Source organism: Lycorma delicatula, chromosome 2, assembly GCF_047948215.1.
Source record: "Lycorma delicatula isolate Av1 chromosome 2, ASM4794821v1, whole genome shotgun sequence".
NCBI classification, from domain to species: domain Eukaryota; kingdom Metazoa; phylum Arthropoda; class Insecta; order Hemiptera; family Fulgoridae; genus Lycorma; species Lycorma delicatula.
In genome coordinates, this window is record NC_134456.1 from 121,665,920 (window position 1) to 121,683,847 (window position 17,928).

General features: G+C 29.5%; 1 protein-coding gene across 2 annotated transcripts in view; it reads right to left on the reverse strand.

The window, feature by feature from the left end:
• Window positions 1-15,634, reverse strand: part of LOC142319189 (prefoldin subunit 5-like) — a 41,775-nt gene extending 26,141 nt beyond the window's left edge. The window contains exons 1-4 of one of the 2 annotated variants that reach the window (XM_075356181.1): window positions 15,467-15,634; window positions 14,939-14,942; window positions 11,831-11,961; window positions 1,202-1,276 (exon numbers count right to left, since the gene is read on the reverse strand). In XM_075356181.1, coding sequence (XP_075212296.1) covers window positions 1,202-1,276; window positions 11,831-11,961; window positions 14,939-14,942; window positions 15,467-15,562 — 306 coding nt within the window. In that variant the 5' untranslated portion in view covers window positions 15,563-15,634. Of the gene's footprint in view, window positions 1-1,201; window positions 1,277-11,830; window positions 11,965-14,938; window positions 14,943-15,466 lie in introns of both variants that reach the window. The other variant, XM_075356178.1, reaches the window with a different exon arrangement.
• Window positions 15,635-17,928: the final 2,294 nt, after the last annotated feature.

A 17,928-nucleotide genomic window follows, 5' to 3' on the forward strand; every position in this document is an offset into this window, starting at 1 on the left:
ACAAAGATAAGTTGAATTAACACAAAACATGTTCAAGGCGAGTTCTAAGATGTTCACTTTAGATAAAAAAAGGTACCTAAATTTACATTAATAAGGAACTAAGTGATGATTTTTTTAACGGAAGGTAATACATTTTAAATCACAAAACAACTTGTGTTGAAACTTGGCATTCATAATTTTCAGCAGGAATCCAAACGTTAGACTATGAATATCTGATAGTCATTAAGACTATGATGGAAACATCTGAGTTTACCTACCAGGAAAATAATTCAAAAACCTACATATCAGCAGGTAAAGTGATGCAAACAGTGTTTTTGGACTATCTAGGCCTTTTTTTGCAATAACTTGGAAGAACAAGATGTAATTATCAATTATCAATGAATAATAGTGTGACATGCTAGAAAATAAAGTGAAAGCCACAATAAGGAGGAAATATCCTGGTTTTCTCTCAAAAGGCATAATTCTTCTGAATGATAATGTTCATTTCTGTACAGTTCAAAAGACAAAGGAAAGCTATAGAATTTTTATATTTCACCAAATTCAATGATAATGAACAAGTAAAGAATGCAATAGAAGAATGGTTCAAATACAAAGATGAAAACTTCTTTACTACTGGAATAAAGAAAGCATACAGAAAAAGAAAACAAGTGCCCAAATGTCACCTAGGATTATGCTGAAAAGTAGTGTTAGTTTCATTATTTTTGAATACATAATAATTTGTATACAGTCATAAATTAGTCTCTTTAATTACTGAACGACCCCATTAGCATATAAGGAAAATAATATGTAACATACACACATATATTTTGTCTTTTTTTTTTTGTCTTCAGTCATTTGACTAGTTTGATGCAGCTCTCCAAGCTTCCCTATCTACAGTTTTATATATACATTTTATTTATAATAAATGTATTACATCTGTTTTTAATTTTCCTAGAATTAAAAAAGAAGAAGAAATTTATGAAAAATTAATATGAATATATACACAAAGTTGGGGTAAAACATTCATGAATAATAATTAAGATTACACCTTGTTATATTAACCCTGTTAAAATGAATGTTTTAAATGAAGGAAAACTATTATAAAAGTATCCTTACTTTCTTTTTTCTCAAACACCAGTAAGATTTTTTTTTTTGAGTAGTATGTATATAATATACCATAAACAATAGTATTATATTTTAGTGTATTATTTTATTATATTACCTTTTGTAAATAGTAACCAATTCCAACATCGATAATAACATTTTCACTGTCTGCTATTGTCCCAGGTACATACATCTTAATTTCTTATTCAAGAAAAATAGAGCTTTTAATTCACTTAACATAATTAAACAAGTACAGAAAACAGAACTAGTAATAATAAATTTAAATTATAATATAAATTTTTTTACAAAAAAAATACACGTAGAATAAGAATTTTTTTGTAGTTTTTTTTTTTTGTAGAAACTATGATAAAAACAAGACATGACTTCTGAGTAGATATTTTTTTTAATTACATTACAATAACTGGAAGCCCAATTTTTTGGTGTAATCTCTCATAAGTACAATTCACTCATATTTTGTTTATTCAAATAATTACATGAAATCAGTTTGCAAATTGTAATTAGAGATCAATGATTTTTATTAATATTACTTTTTTTTTATATGCATATATTCAGTCTCATAACAGAATTTTTTTAATATATTTCAGCAGTTAGTTTTGTACCATCTCAGATCAATAATTTATAAGACACTTGCCATTAATTGAACTCATGTGCATATATAACATTGGCATTCAAATTTAATTAAAATAATTCATCCTTTACCTGTTTTTGGTAACTTTTCACCCATTTTTTTCTGCTCCTTTAAAAAAAAATTAACATATAAGTTCAGTCACGATGACATAAAAATATATAATAGGGATGATATGACTGCATAAGTTATGTACAAAAGCGTAATATTTCTAGTCTCTGTTAGGGAAAAGAATTTTAGGGCTCAAAGCATGTAACACTAAGCATAGAGTAAAGTAACCTTTTAACAGAAGTATAAAACAAATATAATACCACATAGCTACAATGATGGTAGCACAAAATTTACGTGAATATATTTTTGTCCTGTGCAATTAACTAGGCATAGACAATTCAATTTAACTGCTATCAACATATTATTCTCATTTTTAAATAATTTTTTTTTTAATATAATTAAATTTAAAATGTTTTTCTTTGCTGCAACTTTTCTCTTTTGGCATTGGAACAAACAATGCTACTTTGTAAATAGTTAATTTTTTAATCATTAATGGCTTTCCACATCATGTTCTCAGAAAAACAAACTACCCACAATTGAAGCATATATGAATAGGACATATGCTGATTACAGTATCAGTATTCTTATCTCCCCTTCAGCAAAACACTTTCTCTTATATAAGTAACACAACCAGCTGAACCAGTATTTCCCACTATTCCGGTAAAATCAACACACTAGTGGCATAGTCTGTTAAGAGTTTGGTAACACCAGTACTGTTATACTATGTCAGTTTCTCATACTGACACCTAAAACAAGAAACTGCAATGAAAATGAAATTTGATTTAAGTAAACAGAGAATTTTAAATACGGTATATCACCAAACAAAATCATAATAATAAAATACATGCTACTTCATACATTTATAAAAAAACACTGTTTTAACCATAAACGGTCATAACAAAAACATAAATAAAAAATTATTAATTTTCTATTAACAAGTAACAGTAATCAATAACCCTATTTCATTTTCACAATTTTTTATTTTTGTGATATTCAGTTCTGCTTTATAATATTCTCATTTTAATGTGGAATTAATCCGATTTAGTTAATGTTGAGCAGCCTACTATAGTTATGGGTACCAAAGTTGGTTTTTATATTTTCTTACATTTTGCATATTTTCATTGTTACTAACAAACATAATGGATGATTATTTTTTTTTAAATTATCAAAAGATAAAATGCTTGAGGAGAATTTGGTGAATATACAGTGAAGACAAAAAATAATTTTGATTGGAATTAACAACTAACAATGAAGACCACCCCAAATTAAAGGTAAGATCGATCCAAACTTGGCAATTTAAATAAAGAGTGCATAAAGAAATAATGGATTCCTCATCAGTTATCAAAATATTATTTCTGGTAATGCATCATCATACATTAAAAATGGAAAAATATTTTAAAACTGATGAATCGATGGATTCAAAAGTTTTGGGGTTGTTTCACATTTGAAGGCCCTGTGCTTTGAAGGTAAGTAAGGAACAAGATCTAAAGGTCTTTGTTCATTACTTCCAGTTGATGTTATGGTGCTGGATACTTTAAAATTCTGAAGTTAAGGGGTTATGGACACAACTTCAAAATAAATTCCCAAAAGGCTACAGAGTCTTCTAATAAGATCTGGTGCCAGGCCATACAGCCAAAAAAATTGGAAAAAGTTTTCAAAGAACAAAATATTAAAGGTTGAATCCATGTAAAAGTGAGCCTGACTACAAAAAAATAAAAATGTTCTAAGATAAAAGAGTACTCTTTATTATTGTTGTTTATGAGCTATATTTAATTGTCCTGACAAGAATTATATTTTAAATTTAAATTTTAATATTATTTTGTGGTATTCAAATTAATGAATCATTCCAAGAGTAGTGTTACATATTTTATAATAAAGTTGGAAACAAGTTCTTTTTTTTATCAGCTTACTTCAGACAGCTGATTTTTTGCTTAGATTGAAAGTTTAGTAACATTGAAAATATTTAGTAATAATTATTAGTAAGTTTAGTAATACTGGAAACTACAGTAACATCCAGTTGGGGGTAAATATTTAATAAAATACATAATGTATAGAATTGCAGGTATCAGTGTCACACCCATCACAGCAAAAGACAATAAAGTAAATTATATCTACTTTGAGTAAGATAAATATTAAATATGCTTTTATGAAAGTGAGGTTATGTGGATAGGCATTATATCATGTATTAGTTACTTGTTACAAAATCAATATTTACAAGAAAATTAATATATTATTTATGTCATACCCATGACACTTCTATGTTATCATTCCATAAAAATCTCTATCACCCCAATTAAAATAAAATAATTAATACCAGCAATTTTATACATTTACAGAATATTTTTACACTAACCTAAGTCTGATTTTATTAAAGATTTTTCTTTATTTAATGAGGATTTTAACTGAAAAATAAATCTGAATCCAGTTACATAATAATTTTTGGTGATACAGTATACCTTACCATATAAGAATTGGATCATAAAGTAAATCATTTCAGCCTCTTCTGAAAGGTTATTAACTTATTATACACTTTTTAGGCAAAATGAGTTCTACAATCCAGATGAGGAAATTAAGGCAAAAGCTAAAAGGAAGATGAAGAAAGTGCATTTAGTAAAGGAACGGGAGAAGGGTAAGAGAAGATAAAGGAAATTAATTCTAATACTATCAGCAAGTTAAAATTAAAGTGTTTAAGAGATGCAGAAAGAAAGAGAAGATGTAGGCAAAGAAAATAAGAAGAAAAGGCTAGAAATAAGCACTAAAACTAGGTTCATATCGATGTCCACAGTCACTAGGCAAGACTGTAAAAAATGTGATAGGATCATTACTACACAGGTCTGAGAAAAATTTAGCAGTAATAAGAAAGCTGGTATGTGATACACCTGAAGTCAAAAAAGATCTTTTCAAGGAGAAAAGTTATCAATAAAGACGGATTTCCCTGAATGAAACCACTCAACAAACAGTAATACAGTTTTATTGTCGTGATGATTTGAGTCACCAGGCTCCTGGCATCAAAGATGTTCAATAAAGGATCCTAAAACAGGTAAACGTTCTTCCTTCCAGAAGAGACATATGACAAAAACAGTCAAAGAAGCATTCAGCTTGTTTCAAATGGAGTTTCCAGAAATTAAAATAAAACGATTAAAGCTCAATGAACTTTGTTCAAAATTATGTTTTTTAAGTTCACAGAACCCTCACAATGTATGCATTTGCATCATTCTAATCTGTTTCATTATTGAATCCCTAAAAAACGGTTGCAACCTTTCCTCCAAGCAGTGGAGAATTACTAAGAACTGTTTGTTGTGATATTTTGAATGAAAACTGCATGACTGGTATGTGTGATTCGTGTATCTGTGATATTAATGTCTTACTTCCTTCTGAATGTAATCTCTATTCAAACTTGGAAACAGTAGGGTGAATGTGACAATTGTCCAAAACTCTTGGAATTTGAAGGTTCACTAGAGGATGCCATTTATGAATTAAAAGTCCAATTGTTAAAATTCAAAGTTCATTCATGTGTGAGAAAGATGCAAGCTAAATCATTTCAAGAGTATAAAACAAATACTGATGAGGACCACATAACTATGCAAATCGACTTGGCTGAAAATTATGTTGCGACCTATCAGGACAAGATACAGAGAGCCCATTGGTCTCAGCACAAGTAAAATTATTTACACGCTGTACCTGGATTAAAAATGAGACTCGCTTTTTTTGTAATTGTAAGTGACAATGTGACACATGACAAATGTGTCTGTCTGGGTGTTCCTGAGGGAAATTATTTCCAGCACTTCAGAAAATTAACTGAGTTTTCAGATGGCTGCGCAGATCAATTTAAAAATAAATTCAAACTCACTAATCTGTGCTTAATGCATTCCAATGTTGGTGTGGAAAGAAACTGTTGGGTAAAATTAACAAAATAATAAAATGAGATAGCTCGATTTTGCCAAAAGAAATTGGACTTTAATTAAAAAAAAAACAATTTAACCTTTTCAATTAAATCATAACCTTAAAAAAATTAAATGAAATTATGAAATAAACTTAACTTAATTCTGTACAAGGAATATCAGCTGAATCAACAAATCAATTATAATATTAAAAGATAAATACATAAATATACATTTTTCAAATAATTATTTTGAAAATCTTTTGCATTAAATACGAGTCTAAAAACAGTTTAAATAACTAAATGCATTATTATTCAAACTATAGATGGAATACAAAAGCAATAAATATTACTAGAACAAATCACAATATTAATTACACAGAAGTCCAAAATCATAACTTCACTTCAGGAGTTATTTTCTTTAGATTAATTTAAGAAAAGTAATATGAATTCAGTTCATGAATAAATAAGAATTAATCTCTGCGATTAACAAATTACATTAAATTAAATGATAGAGTTAATTACAATATAAACAAATTGTAATAAGTAATCATATAAATAGTTCATTAAGTAAGCAAGCTTTCTTGAAAATATTTAAGTTTCTTAGCCATTCTCATGTTAATGACTTCTTTTTTTCTAATTTGTAAAAATAATATAATACTTGAAAGAGCAAAACAATATTTAACACTGATTACAAATATTAACAACAGCAATAATCTAACACATTATAAATTATGTAGAATAGAAGAAGCTCAAATAACAAGTTTTAGTACTTAAATAAAACAAAGAAACAAAATTATAAATAATTATTGTCAAATGACTATAACTGTCTCATTAAAATTGTTATTTTCCAAATGAAATCAAGAGGTTCTGCAGTTACAAGAGTCAATGAAGTACAATAGAAAACATTCCTGGAAGTTGCTAAAATGTTATCAACCAACACATTCATGTTCAATAATGTTTGTGTCATACATATTCTTTTATAATCCTGAGGTACTATTTAATTACAAGTCAATTTTATAATAACAATAGTTGGCATTAATAGCACATAAAATATGTTATACATGAAAAATAATAACACAACCGTTATCTAAGCCACCTTTCGTGACTACACTTGAATGAAGAAATGGTTTTATAAGCCAATCTTGAAATTCAAATTCCTAATGTATAATTAGTTGTGTATTTCACTAATTTTACTAAAAACATAACTGTTTAATATAATAAATGATGAATAATTTGAATTTGCCTTAATCACATATAAATATTTGTAAAAAATGAACTCGTGAAATTAAAGTACACATACATACATACATACAGACTATCCTTGGCGTAGTCTACAATGGCGTATCCAAAATAACAGAGGTAACATTTTGTTACTAGAAATTGAATAATACGGAGCATCTCAAAATTGTAATAACCAGCTTGGAGAGATTCTGCATCTATAAAATTGGCTGGTTTGTAGTTACTAAACCACTTTCAATACTAGAGGTTATCTACTGAATTTGAAAATTAACGTATCAAAGAAACAAGGCAAAGCGAACATAGAAATTTGTAAATTCACAAAACACTGACGAGTAGAAACAACAAGAAAATATGGCGACCGAGAATGCTGCACCGTTTATGAATGCACAAAGGCGACGAGAGTAATTAACACACTAAACGAGAGAAAAAGAGACGAGAGCGAAATCGCAGGCAATAACACATCATAAATGTCTGATCTATTCTGTGATAGAGAGAGAAGCAAAAGCTAATCGCAGGCTGATCCTCCAGGCCGGAGGACCAGCCTGTGCATTCAAACATCGCAAAATCTGAACTGGAATGAACAAAAGGTGGCGTGGTGAGAAGTAGGGGAAGCAAACTAGGCAATGGATAGGAGTATGTGTGTGTGTGTGAAAGTGTTAGTATGAGAACGATTAGAGAAAAACATGTGGGAAAGAAATAGCAATAAATAATGCGTGATATGAATACACTGACACTAAAGATGACACAACAGTCAGTCAGACTGGCGCCACGAGTCGAAAACGAAAACAATAGACCAAAACAATCTATTCTATGACAACCCCTATGGAAGTGCACAATAGATTTACCAAGCCTGTAACAACTACAAGATCCAACCCTAACTTTGAATTTATTGGATTAAAAGCTACTTTACGCAATGGCGCAAACAAAGACAATGGATACTCTTTTCTACATCGCATGGACCATAATTTGGTGATAATGAAATGTAGACTGGGGTTTAAAAACCTGAAGAAAAGGTGTCAGATGAATCGTTGGAATTTAGAGAAGCTTGAGGAAGAGGAGGTAAAGAAGATTTTAGAGGAGGACATCGCAAGAGGTCTGAGTAAAAAAGATAAGGTAGAAAATCTAGAAGAAGAATGGGAGAATGTTAAAAAGGAAATTCTTAAATCAGCAGAAGCAAACTTAGGCGGAATAAAGAGAACTGGTAGAAAACCTTGGGTTTCAGACGATATATTGCAGCTGATGGATGAACGTAGAAAATATAAGAATGCTAGTGATGAAGAAAGTAAAAGGAACTATCGGCAATTAAGAAATGCTATAAACAGGAAGTGCAAACTGGCGAAAGAAGAGTGAATTAAAGAAAAGTGTTCAGAAGTGGAAAGAGAAATGAACATTGGTAAAATAGACGGAGCATACAGGAAAGTTAAGGAAAATTTTGGGGTACATAAATTAAAATCTATTAATGTGTTAAACAAAGATGGTACACCAACATATAATACGAAAGGTAAAGTCGATAGATGGGTGGAATATATTGAAGAGTTATACGGAGGAAATGAATTAGAAAATGGTGTTATAGAGGAAGAAGAGGAAGTTGAGGAGGATGAAATGGGAGAAACAATACTGAGATCTGAATTTAAGAGAGCATTAAAAGATTTAAATGGCAGAAAGGCTCCTGGAATAGACGGAATACCTGTAGAATTACTGTGCAGTGCAGGTGAGGAAGCGATTGATAAATTATACAAACTGGTGTGTAATATTTATGAAAAAGGGAATTTCCGTCAGACTTCAAAAAAAGTGTTATAGTCATGATACCAAAGAAAGCAGGGGCAGATAAATGTGAAGAATACAGAACAATTAGTTTAACTAGTCATGCATCAAAAATCTTAACTAGAATTCTATACAGAAGAATTTAGAGGAGAGTGGAGGAAGTGTTAGGAGAAGACCAATTTGGTTTCAGGAAAGGTATAGGGACAAGGGAAGCAATTTTAGGCCTCAGATTAATAGTAGAAGGAAGATTAAAGAAAAACAAACCAACATACTTGGCGTTTATAGACCTAAAAAAGGCATTCGATAACGTAGACTGGAATAAAATGTTCAGCATTTTAAAAAAATTAGGGTTCAAATACGGAGATAGAAGAACAATTGCTAACATGTACAGGAACCAAACAGCAACAGTAATAATTGAAGAACATAAGAAAGAAGCCGTTATAAGAAAGGGAGTCCGACAAGGATGTTCCCTATCTCCGTTACTTTTTAATCTTTACATGGAACTTGCAGTTAATGATGTTAAAGAACAATTTAGATTCGGAGTAACAGTAAAAGGTGAAAAGATAAAGATGCTACGATTTGCTGATGATATAGTAATTCTAGCCGAGAGTAAAAAGGATTTAGAAGAAACAATGAACGGCATAGATGAAGTCCTACGCAAGAACAATTGCATGAAAATAAACAAGAACAAAACAAAAGTAATGAAATGTAGTAGAAATAACAAAGACGGACTGCTGAATGTGAAAATAGGAGGAGAAAAGATTATGGAGGTAGAAGAATTTTGTTATTTGGGAAGTAGAATTACTAAAGATGGACGAAGCAGGAGCGATATAAAATGCTGAATTGCACAAGCAAAACGAGCCTTCAGTAAGAAATATAATTTGTTTACATCAAAAATTAATTTAAATGTCAGGAAAAGATTTTTGAAAGTATATGTTTGGAGTGTTGCTTTATATAGAAGTGAAACTTGGACAATCGGAGTATCTGAGAAGAAAAGATTAGAAGCTTTTGAAATGTGGTGCTATAGGAGAATGTTAAAAATCAGATGGGTGGATAAAGTGACAAATGAAGAGGTATTGCGACAAATAGATGAAGAAAGAAGCATATGGTAAAATATAGTTAAAAGAAGAGACAGACTTATAGGCCACATACTAAGGCATCCCGGAATAGTTGCTTTAATATTGGAAGGACAGGTAGAAGGGAAAAATTGTGTAGGCAGGCCACGTTTGGAATATGTAAAACAAATTGTTAGGGATGTAGAATGTAGAGGGTATACTGAAATGAAACGACTAGCACTAGACAGGGAATCTTGGAGAGCTGCATCAAACCAGTCAAATGACTGAAGACAAAAAAAAAACAAAACATCGCATGGAAAGAGGGCAGTAGATGGAATTGGCGGGTGCATAGATTGGTGTGGAATGACATAAGGACAAGGGAATTTACTGTGAATTCTGCTGAAGATTTCTTTGAACGTGCTAAATTTGTTGAAAGAGTTCAAGTTGTTTTTGTATCATCAGAAAAAATAAACAAAAGTAGGGAAATGCTGGAAAAGAGGTGGGAAAATGTAAGGCCAATCCCAACTCTGCAGTAAAAGCATGTTTAAATCATATGTTTAAAGACTCTGACAGTTTAGTTGCTCGGCAAAATAGTAGCTCAAAATTTGAAAGACGCCAAATTTTCAACAGCAAGATGGACATCTACACAGATTCAAATACTGAATCTAGAACAAAACTGAATTCTAATAATTCAGATCAAGGAGAATCTAATACATTTTACACATGCAAATTAGAAATCAATGACTTTGTTCTGCTTAAATTTGCAGGTATGAGATCAAAGAAATACTTTGTTGGCCAAATTGTGGGAAAAGAAACTATGATTATCAAATAAATTTCTTACGGAAGAAAAGAGATTCTTGGATTTTCTTCTTTCCACAACAAAAGGACAACAGTCTTGTGTCTGCAAGTGATATTGTTATGAAGCTACCTGAACCATCATTCAGGGCTTCAGGGGTGGTACATTAAGGGCTGCTTCCACCATAACAGTCTGTATGGATCTGTCACAGTATAATGTAGATTGATGTTTCTGTAGTTTTTAAACTAGATCTATGTTATATTTCACAAAATTAAATATAACTACACCTATTTAGCAGTTTTTATTCATTTAATGAAACATATTAATAAATAACTCTCAGCAACTCCTGAAAATAACAAACATTGTTGTTAAAATCGAATAGTGTCACACCCGTGACAAAAATATGTCATACCCATGACAGAAAAGAACCTCTTTTATTTAAAAACCTCTCGTATTTATTTTGGACAGTTAGTTAGTATTCTTTCCATGGAACATGATCACTGTAGAATGATTTTTCACATTATTACTAGTTAACAGATTAAAATCCATTAAATTCACAGATTTTTACAACAGTAAGAATGCAAATGGAGTGAGCTGTCCAGTTTTTGTCACATCCATGACAAAACAGTGTATTTAGGATATCAGGACAATTTAAAAGGAATAACTTTAAAAAAATTAAGTGAATATATTTATACTATTGACTTCTCATGTTCTTCAAATTTCTGAAAGTTGTTAAGTATTGTTATTTAATTCTAGAAAGAGCAAATCCTTGTGAAAATATCACACCCATGACAATGGATTCACCCTAAAGTGCTCCTGTGGCCAGGTAACTCCCTAGACTTAAACTAAATTGAAAATCTTTGGGCAAGTCAAAAATCAATTCTCAAAAATGAATTATACAACAAAAATTGACCTCATTAAAGCAATATCAGTATAGTTTCATGATGAAAAGATTGAAAAGAAAAAGTGTACTACACTTGTTGAATCAATGCCATATCGTGAATGTGAAGTCTCGAACAAATATATTCATAAAATTAATAAAAAAAACTAATAAATGAATTTAACTCAATAACTCACCAAAATAAATCATTACAAATAAAGGAGATATTAAAAACTAGATATTCACAAATTGTACAGTTATGATCTTTTTTCTAAATAAAATTACTTTTTAATAAATAACATTCTGTTCAAACAATTTACACACTACTGTACCTGGTTTCAACTGTGAATAAGTATAAAGAATCACTGACCTATCTTGCTGCAAAGACTATACCTTAATTAACTCAAATAAAACTATGAACAACAAAGGATACAGATCCTGTTAATGGTACCATAACATCAGATCCTTTTGATTCTGGAGTGACTTTTTCCAAAACTTCTTTAGAGTCCTGAAGTTTATTTTGGGCCATTTTTAAAGATTGAAGTGAATCTTGAAAGAAATAAGCTCCTAAAAAAAAAAAAAAATTATTATAACATAAGTTCCAGTAAAGATCATCAAACAAGATAAAATTAAATTTACCACAATTAATCTTCTATAGATTAACAAACAGGTTGGTATTCACTATTTAGTCTCCTAAATAAGTAAATAAGTAGTTTTATGAAACAAAGACTATTTTTATATAACAATTACAAAACAAGCTGTTAGTCAGGAATTATTGAAACCAAAGCCCATGGAATATATTCAAATAGAAAAATACAGAATTACAAAAATAGGCAATATCTTAGGAACAAATATATTTAAAATAAGAAGTCGAACTAAATTTGGTTATATTTTTGTTTTTAATAGTGGTATATCATCATACAATTTAGTCTACATCATCTAAACTAAAACTTTTTTATGATCAATCAAAACATTCTTCTAATATTTAAAAAAATAAGTATTTAACATAACTTCTAGGCTGAATAAACTACTTCATCTTAAAAACACATTTAGTAAAAAAAAAAGCCTAGAAGTTATGTTAAAACTTCTAGGCTTAGAAGTTTTAACATAATTCAGATACAATATTCCCAATTTATATTTAAAAATACCAAATTGGCTAAAAGGGTTGCCAAAAATACAATACTTACAATGCTTGTTGAACATTTGAGGGAATTATTTAATATTTGGTTTCTTATTTGCAACAGCAGGTGTATAAGGATGTGAGGTGATAACTAACATGATCTATAATCTAATCAGTAAAGTTAATGTAATATATTGAATTTGTATTTCGCACCAAAATGCCACACCTGCTAGATACCAATAAGTATGTGCATATGTATAGCATTTATTATTATGATTGTCAATTGGATTATGTCAATGTTTTGATATACACACATACTTAAGCACTTTGTACAACATATTATTATTAAAAGCAATTATTTAAGATATTAACACATATCACACACATATTAAATTAGTATTTATTGAATTCTACAGTCAATAAATTACATATTGAGGATGAGGCAGCAAAATTGATATTTTCGAAGTACATTGCAGTTGAAACTACTGGTAGTAAACAGTGTTCGTGAGGTTAGTTTTTCAAAGGAAATAAGCAAGTTTATCCAAGAAAGGTAAGAAATTTTTTGTTAAAGATTATAAAAATATAATGAAACCTAAATGGCAAGCAGCTAAAATTGTTTTGATGAGAGAACTTTCTTGTGCAAACCAGACTTTGAATGTTTTATGTAAATGTCACATGGATAAAATCTGAAAATCTGATTCTAAATTTGAAGTTTCATCTTTGGAAAATATCTCTAAAAATGATGTGCCAACTTCACTGCTAATTCATACTGTTATTGAAAACACACTAAACTAAAAAAAATCATTCTGAAATCTACGTCATATTCTATTTCAGAGGTGAACAATTCAAAAATTGAATTATCACAAATGTCAGCTCCAAATGTTTCTACTACAGAACAACAATCAGAAATGAAGAAATCTTGTGTTGAAAATGAAATATTTTAAACATTTACTTTACTCTTTTCAAAAAGCCCTTTTTGATGTAAACTAAGAATGCTACAGTTCATGGAAAACGTGATGAAAATGGCTGTTTTTACTTGTTGGCAAGTTAGAAAATAGTCTATTACTCAAGAAAAAATTTTTTAAATATAAAGAAATATTATTTGGCCACTGCAAGATGGGTAGTTATCATACACCAAACATCATCAAAATTAAAAATAGGGATGCAATAAAACTTTTGAAAATCCTTTTCCTGTTTAGCCTCTGGTAATTAACATTCAGATAATACTTCAGAGAATGAATGAGGATGATATGTATGACTGTAAAAGAAGTGTAGTCTTGTACAGTCTCAGTTCAACCATTCCTGAGATGTGTGGTTAATTGAAACCCAGTCACCAAAGAACACCGGTATCCATGATCTAGTATTCAAATCCGTGAAAAAATAACTGACTTTATTAGGACTTGAACACTGGAACTCTCAACTTTCAAATCAGCTGATTTGGGAAGACACGTTCACCACTAGACCAACCCAGATGGCATCATTTATCACTTCACACCCTATGCCATCACAGGTATTTCTCTCATGATACAATGCAAAAATTGCCATTCTACATCAAGTCCAAAATCTGTTTTGTGATAGCTGACATTTAAAAAATTCTTTTTATATATTAGCCCGATCAGAGAAATAGATTGTTTTATAGCAGGATGGTGTTCTTTAATGTAATTTGTTAACTGAAGTTGAAGTGCACGGACTCATGTGGTATTATGTTCTAGATCAGAGGTTGGCAATCATTTGGTCAGTAAGGGCACAAAAATAAATTCAAAAGTTATTGGGGGCCCCACACTATTATTACACAAAATTCAGATAGATTTGGGTTTAAAATCAATAAAACAAAATTGTTTTTCACAGTCAACATTAAAACAATAAATTCTCTTTCTTTTTACAATTATTCATGATGGGTTATTTATAATTCCGTTTAATCAGTATGATATGTATTAGATAGTGAAAAACGCGATTATCTTGGGTGATATGGTTACTAATACAACATAAATAATACAATATAATCAAGAACAATAACCCTCAAAATACATAGCACTCTGAATATGGTAAAAAACTACCAAATTTATCAGAAACAAGAAGAGTTAGGCTCTTTTGCATTCAACAACTGACAAGACTTGTTTTTAATTTTGTTTTTAAATTTTAAAATTTTCCTTGTGATTTTGCAATTAAATGATGAATATTTAGAATTTCAAGTTACAATTCCTTAACCCTACTTATCCCAGACGTCGAAATCAAGTATTTTTTGCTTGAATTCACAATTTTTTTAAAACTAGAAATACCACATAGAGTGGAATACACCAAAATAAAATCTAAAAAAGCAAAAAACATATTAAAGGAATAGAACAAATAGCGTATGGCCGGCCTATTCTTCAATTGCACAATAAATTTTTTGTAACCAACTTAACTAATACAAACTACTACAGTCCTACCTAAAAAGAGCTACTGTAGGAACGAAACAAGACCCCCAAAAAAAGTAATTTGGGCAACCTATAGCACCAAGTGCAAACTGTATATAGTTTTTCTAACTGTTTTTTTTTCAGAATAATTAGCTCACAGTTAACAGAAAATCATAACATCAAACCAATAATCAAATATCACAACTTCTATTCCTTTAATAAGAATAATCAAATGTGTTCAAGTTGGCTATTTTCTGGTTAATATTTATTACATGTCAGTTGCTAACACAGTTCTGACTAAAGAAACTGTTCTTTTAATTTTGATTTTTTTTTGCCTATAAAGTGAAAGAGAAAAATAGCTCTCGCAAAGTAGGAGGGAGGGAAAATCAATAATAAACCGTTTAGTTTTACGAAAACACGAACAAAACACACAATTTAGAAAACTGAGGATAGAAGATTTAAAGATATGTCAAAAAATGAATAATTATTCATCTTGTAATAAAATATTTATAACACAAATAAATAATAAAACTTTTTATCATATATTATCTACCTGATCAAGCTGTTGTTTCAATTGATTTAACTGCTGAATATTTAATTTTGATAAGTCTATTTGTTGCATTTCTGGTTTCCCCTCGCTGGAAGCCATTCTCGTAGTAACAAAACTAAATAAATCGAACAGCAGGCGGCTGGTTGATACAGCTACATAAAGTAAGGTTAGAAAAACTAGATCACAGAAAAAACATGAGTCTTCGCCAAAGAGATGTTTTTTATCTAACACTTTTTTTTTGACGTGATGAAAAATATTGGGGAACAAAGCCAGAGAAAAGTAATTTTATCATTACATTAATTCGATTTTCCCCTTGAAATGATGACACTTTGATTTCGGAAACTAATTAAGCCCTTTATATTAAAAATACAACATATATAGAGATTCACAATTAAGTTAAATCATTGATTGTCATAATTATTTTAGTTATACTTACCAATTGGATTATAAAATAAAAATGTGCATAAGAACAAAATGAATTCTGTGTCATTTTGTAAGTAGACTATAGCAGCTCTCTTCTCAGTTGTTTTACTTGCCAGTTATTTTATTGTCTGAATGGAAATATAACACTGGCAGTTTATTAAAATGCCTACAAGATTAATTTAAAAGTAAACATACTAGAACTTAATATGAGGAAGCTGACTTTTTTGTTCTTAAGTATCTTCAAAAAAATTTAATTTAGAATACTGTATTTATTTTTTAAAACTTCATATCAATACTAAATTTTAAAACATTTAACAACTTAAATATCCTGTAAACACTTTACCTTGGTAGGTTCGGATCCACAGCATTATCACTTTGGATCTTCATATAGTCTGGTGATTACATTTAATACTAGTGCAATAATATCTTCTGTTCATTACTTATTTATGAATGTAGTGGTTTTGTATCAACAAGAGAACTTTCATGAAACTAATATCCATATGAATATTTTATAAGAAAGCTTCACATTCATCAGTTTCCCATGATTTTTTCTTTGTCATTTCAGAGAAATGATGGTAAGTTGTTTAGTTATTTATGGAGGCTATTTATTATCCATTATGTTATATTATATGCAATGTAAATATAAAATTAAGTATTGATTTGTATAAAATATTTATTGTTTCTCACTGATGTAACTTTACAATGTAATATATTAGTGATTACTTTTGTTTTGCAGATATTAATTTTTTTTTACATTCTTGGTACTATAAGTGATTTATATGTAAAAAAATGGGAGATAAACCTTCATCTGGTGTGAAAACGGACTGTGAAAGGTTGTTGAAACACTTTGCAAGTACTGGTAGTTTGTTATATAAAGATTTTGTTAAAGAATGGCAAAAGATTTTAGTTAATTTGATGATGGTGAGAAGTGTATAAAGTAAAAACTGCTGATGAAGGTAAATAATTATATAAAACAGAAATCTGAGGATGTAGGATATAGTAAATAAATCAAGATTAAAAGATTCGTACAGAACGGAAAGGAATTGAGAATTGCAGTAAACCAAGAAATGGGCAAATACTTATACTTACATCATACTGCAATAATACTTTACGTAAGTGTAGATATTCAAACAGAATTATAAGTATTTATTCTTAAAATAACGAAATAGATTTAACTTGTAAGAGTATGTATTTCAGGGCAATGATTAACTATGTGTTTCCATGAAAAAGGTTATTAGATTGATATCTTGTTGAAATAATTGCGTTTCAATATTGTTCATTCTCATTCGTGTCTCTTAATTATTATTTGATGTAGATTTCTATACCTGCATGATAAATCGAGGTAATCACAGCTAATATGGACTTCCTTCACTCAGGTGTGAGAGAATGAATTATTGTCATTGGCTCAAAAATTTGCTACATCTATTTACTTTGCTAATCATCTTTTTTTTTACCTACTGTGATATTTTTGTCAGTTGTTTATATTTCCTTGTGAAAGTGGTTACTGAATATCAAGGTAAAGTCATGTTTTACATAATTTCAGCAAAATCTTGTCTAAGTTTGTTCCAAGACATTCCATTTTTCATCCTATAGATTAAAAAAGACATTCCATTTTTCATCCTATAGATTAAAATTTTCCAATCTCTTTTTCATATCAAAAACATCCTCTGGATAGATGGCATCTCAAGTAATAAGCCTGTTACAACATAAATTGATTTGCTATTTTTTCTTATCTTAACGGAATATTGTTTACCTTAAAAGCCATCCATCTATGTTTTATTCTAATTTGCAGACAAGTTCAGACTGAAAACATAATTTTTTTTTTAGAATGAAAACAATTCATAAAATATTTTCATTCTTCTGAAATGTAACATAGATGATTTCATCAAAATTCTTATCACTCAAGCTAGTAGTTAAACCTTAATATTCTTTTGACCTTCAGAAAATGTCATTTGATGGCTAGCAGACATGAAAGTTTTTAAAGCTTAACGAAAAAAAATTTCATAAAGATGTAAAACTAAAAATAAAAATAATTAAGACAA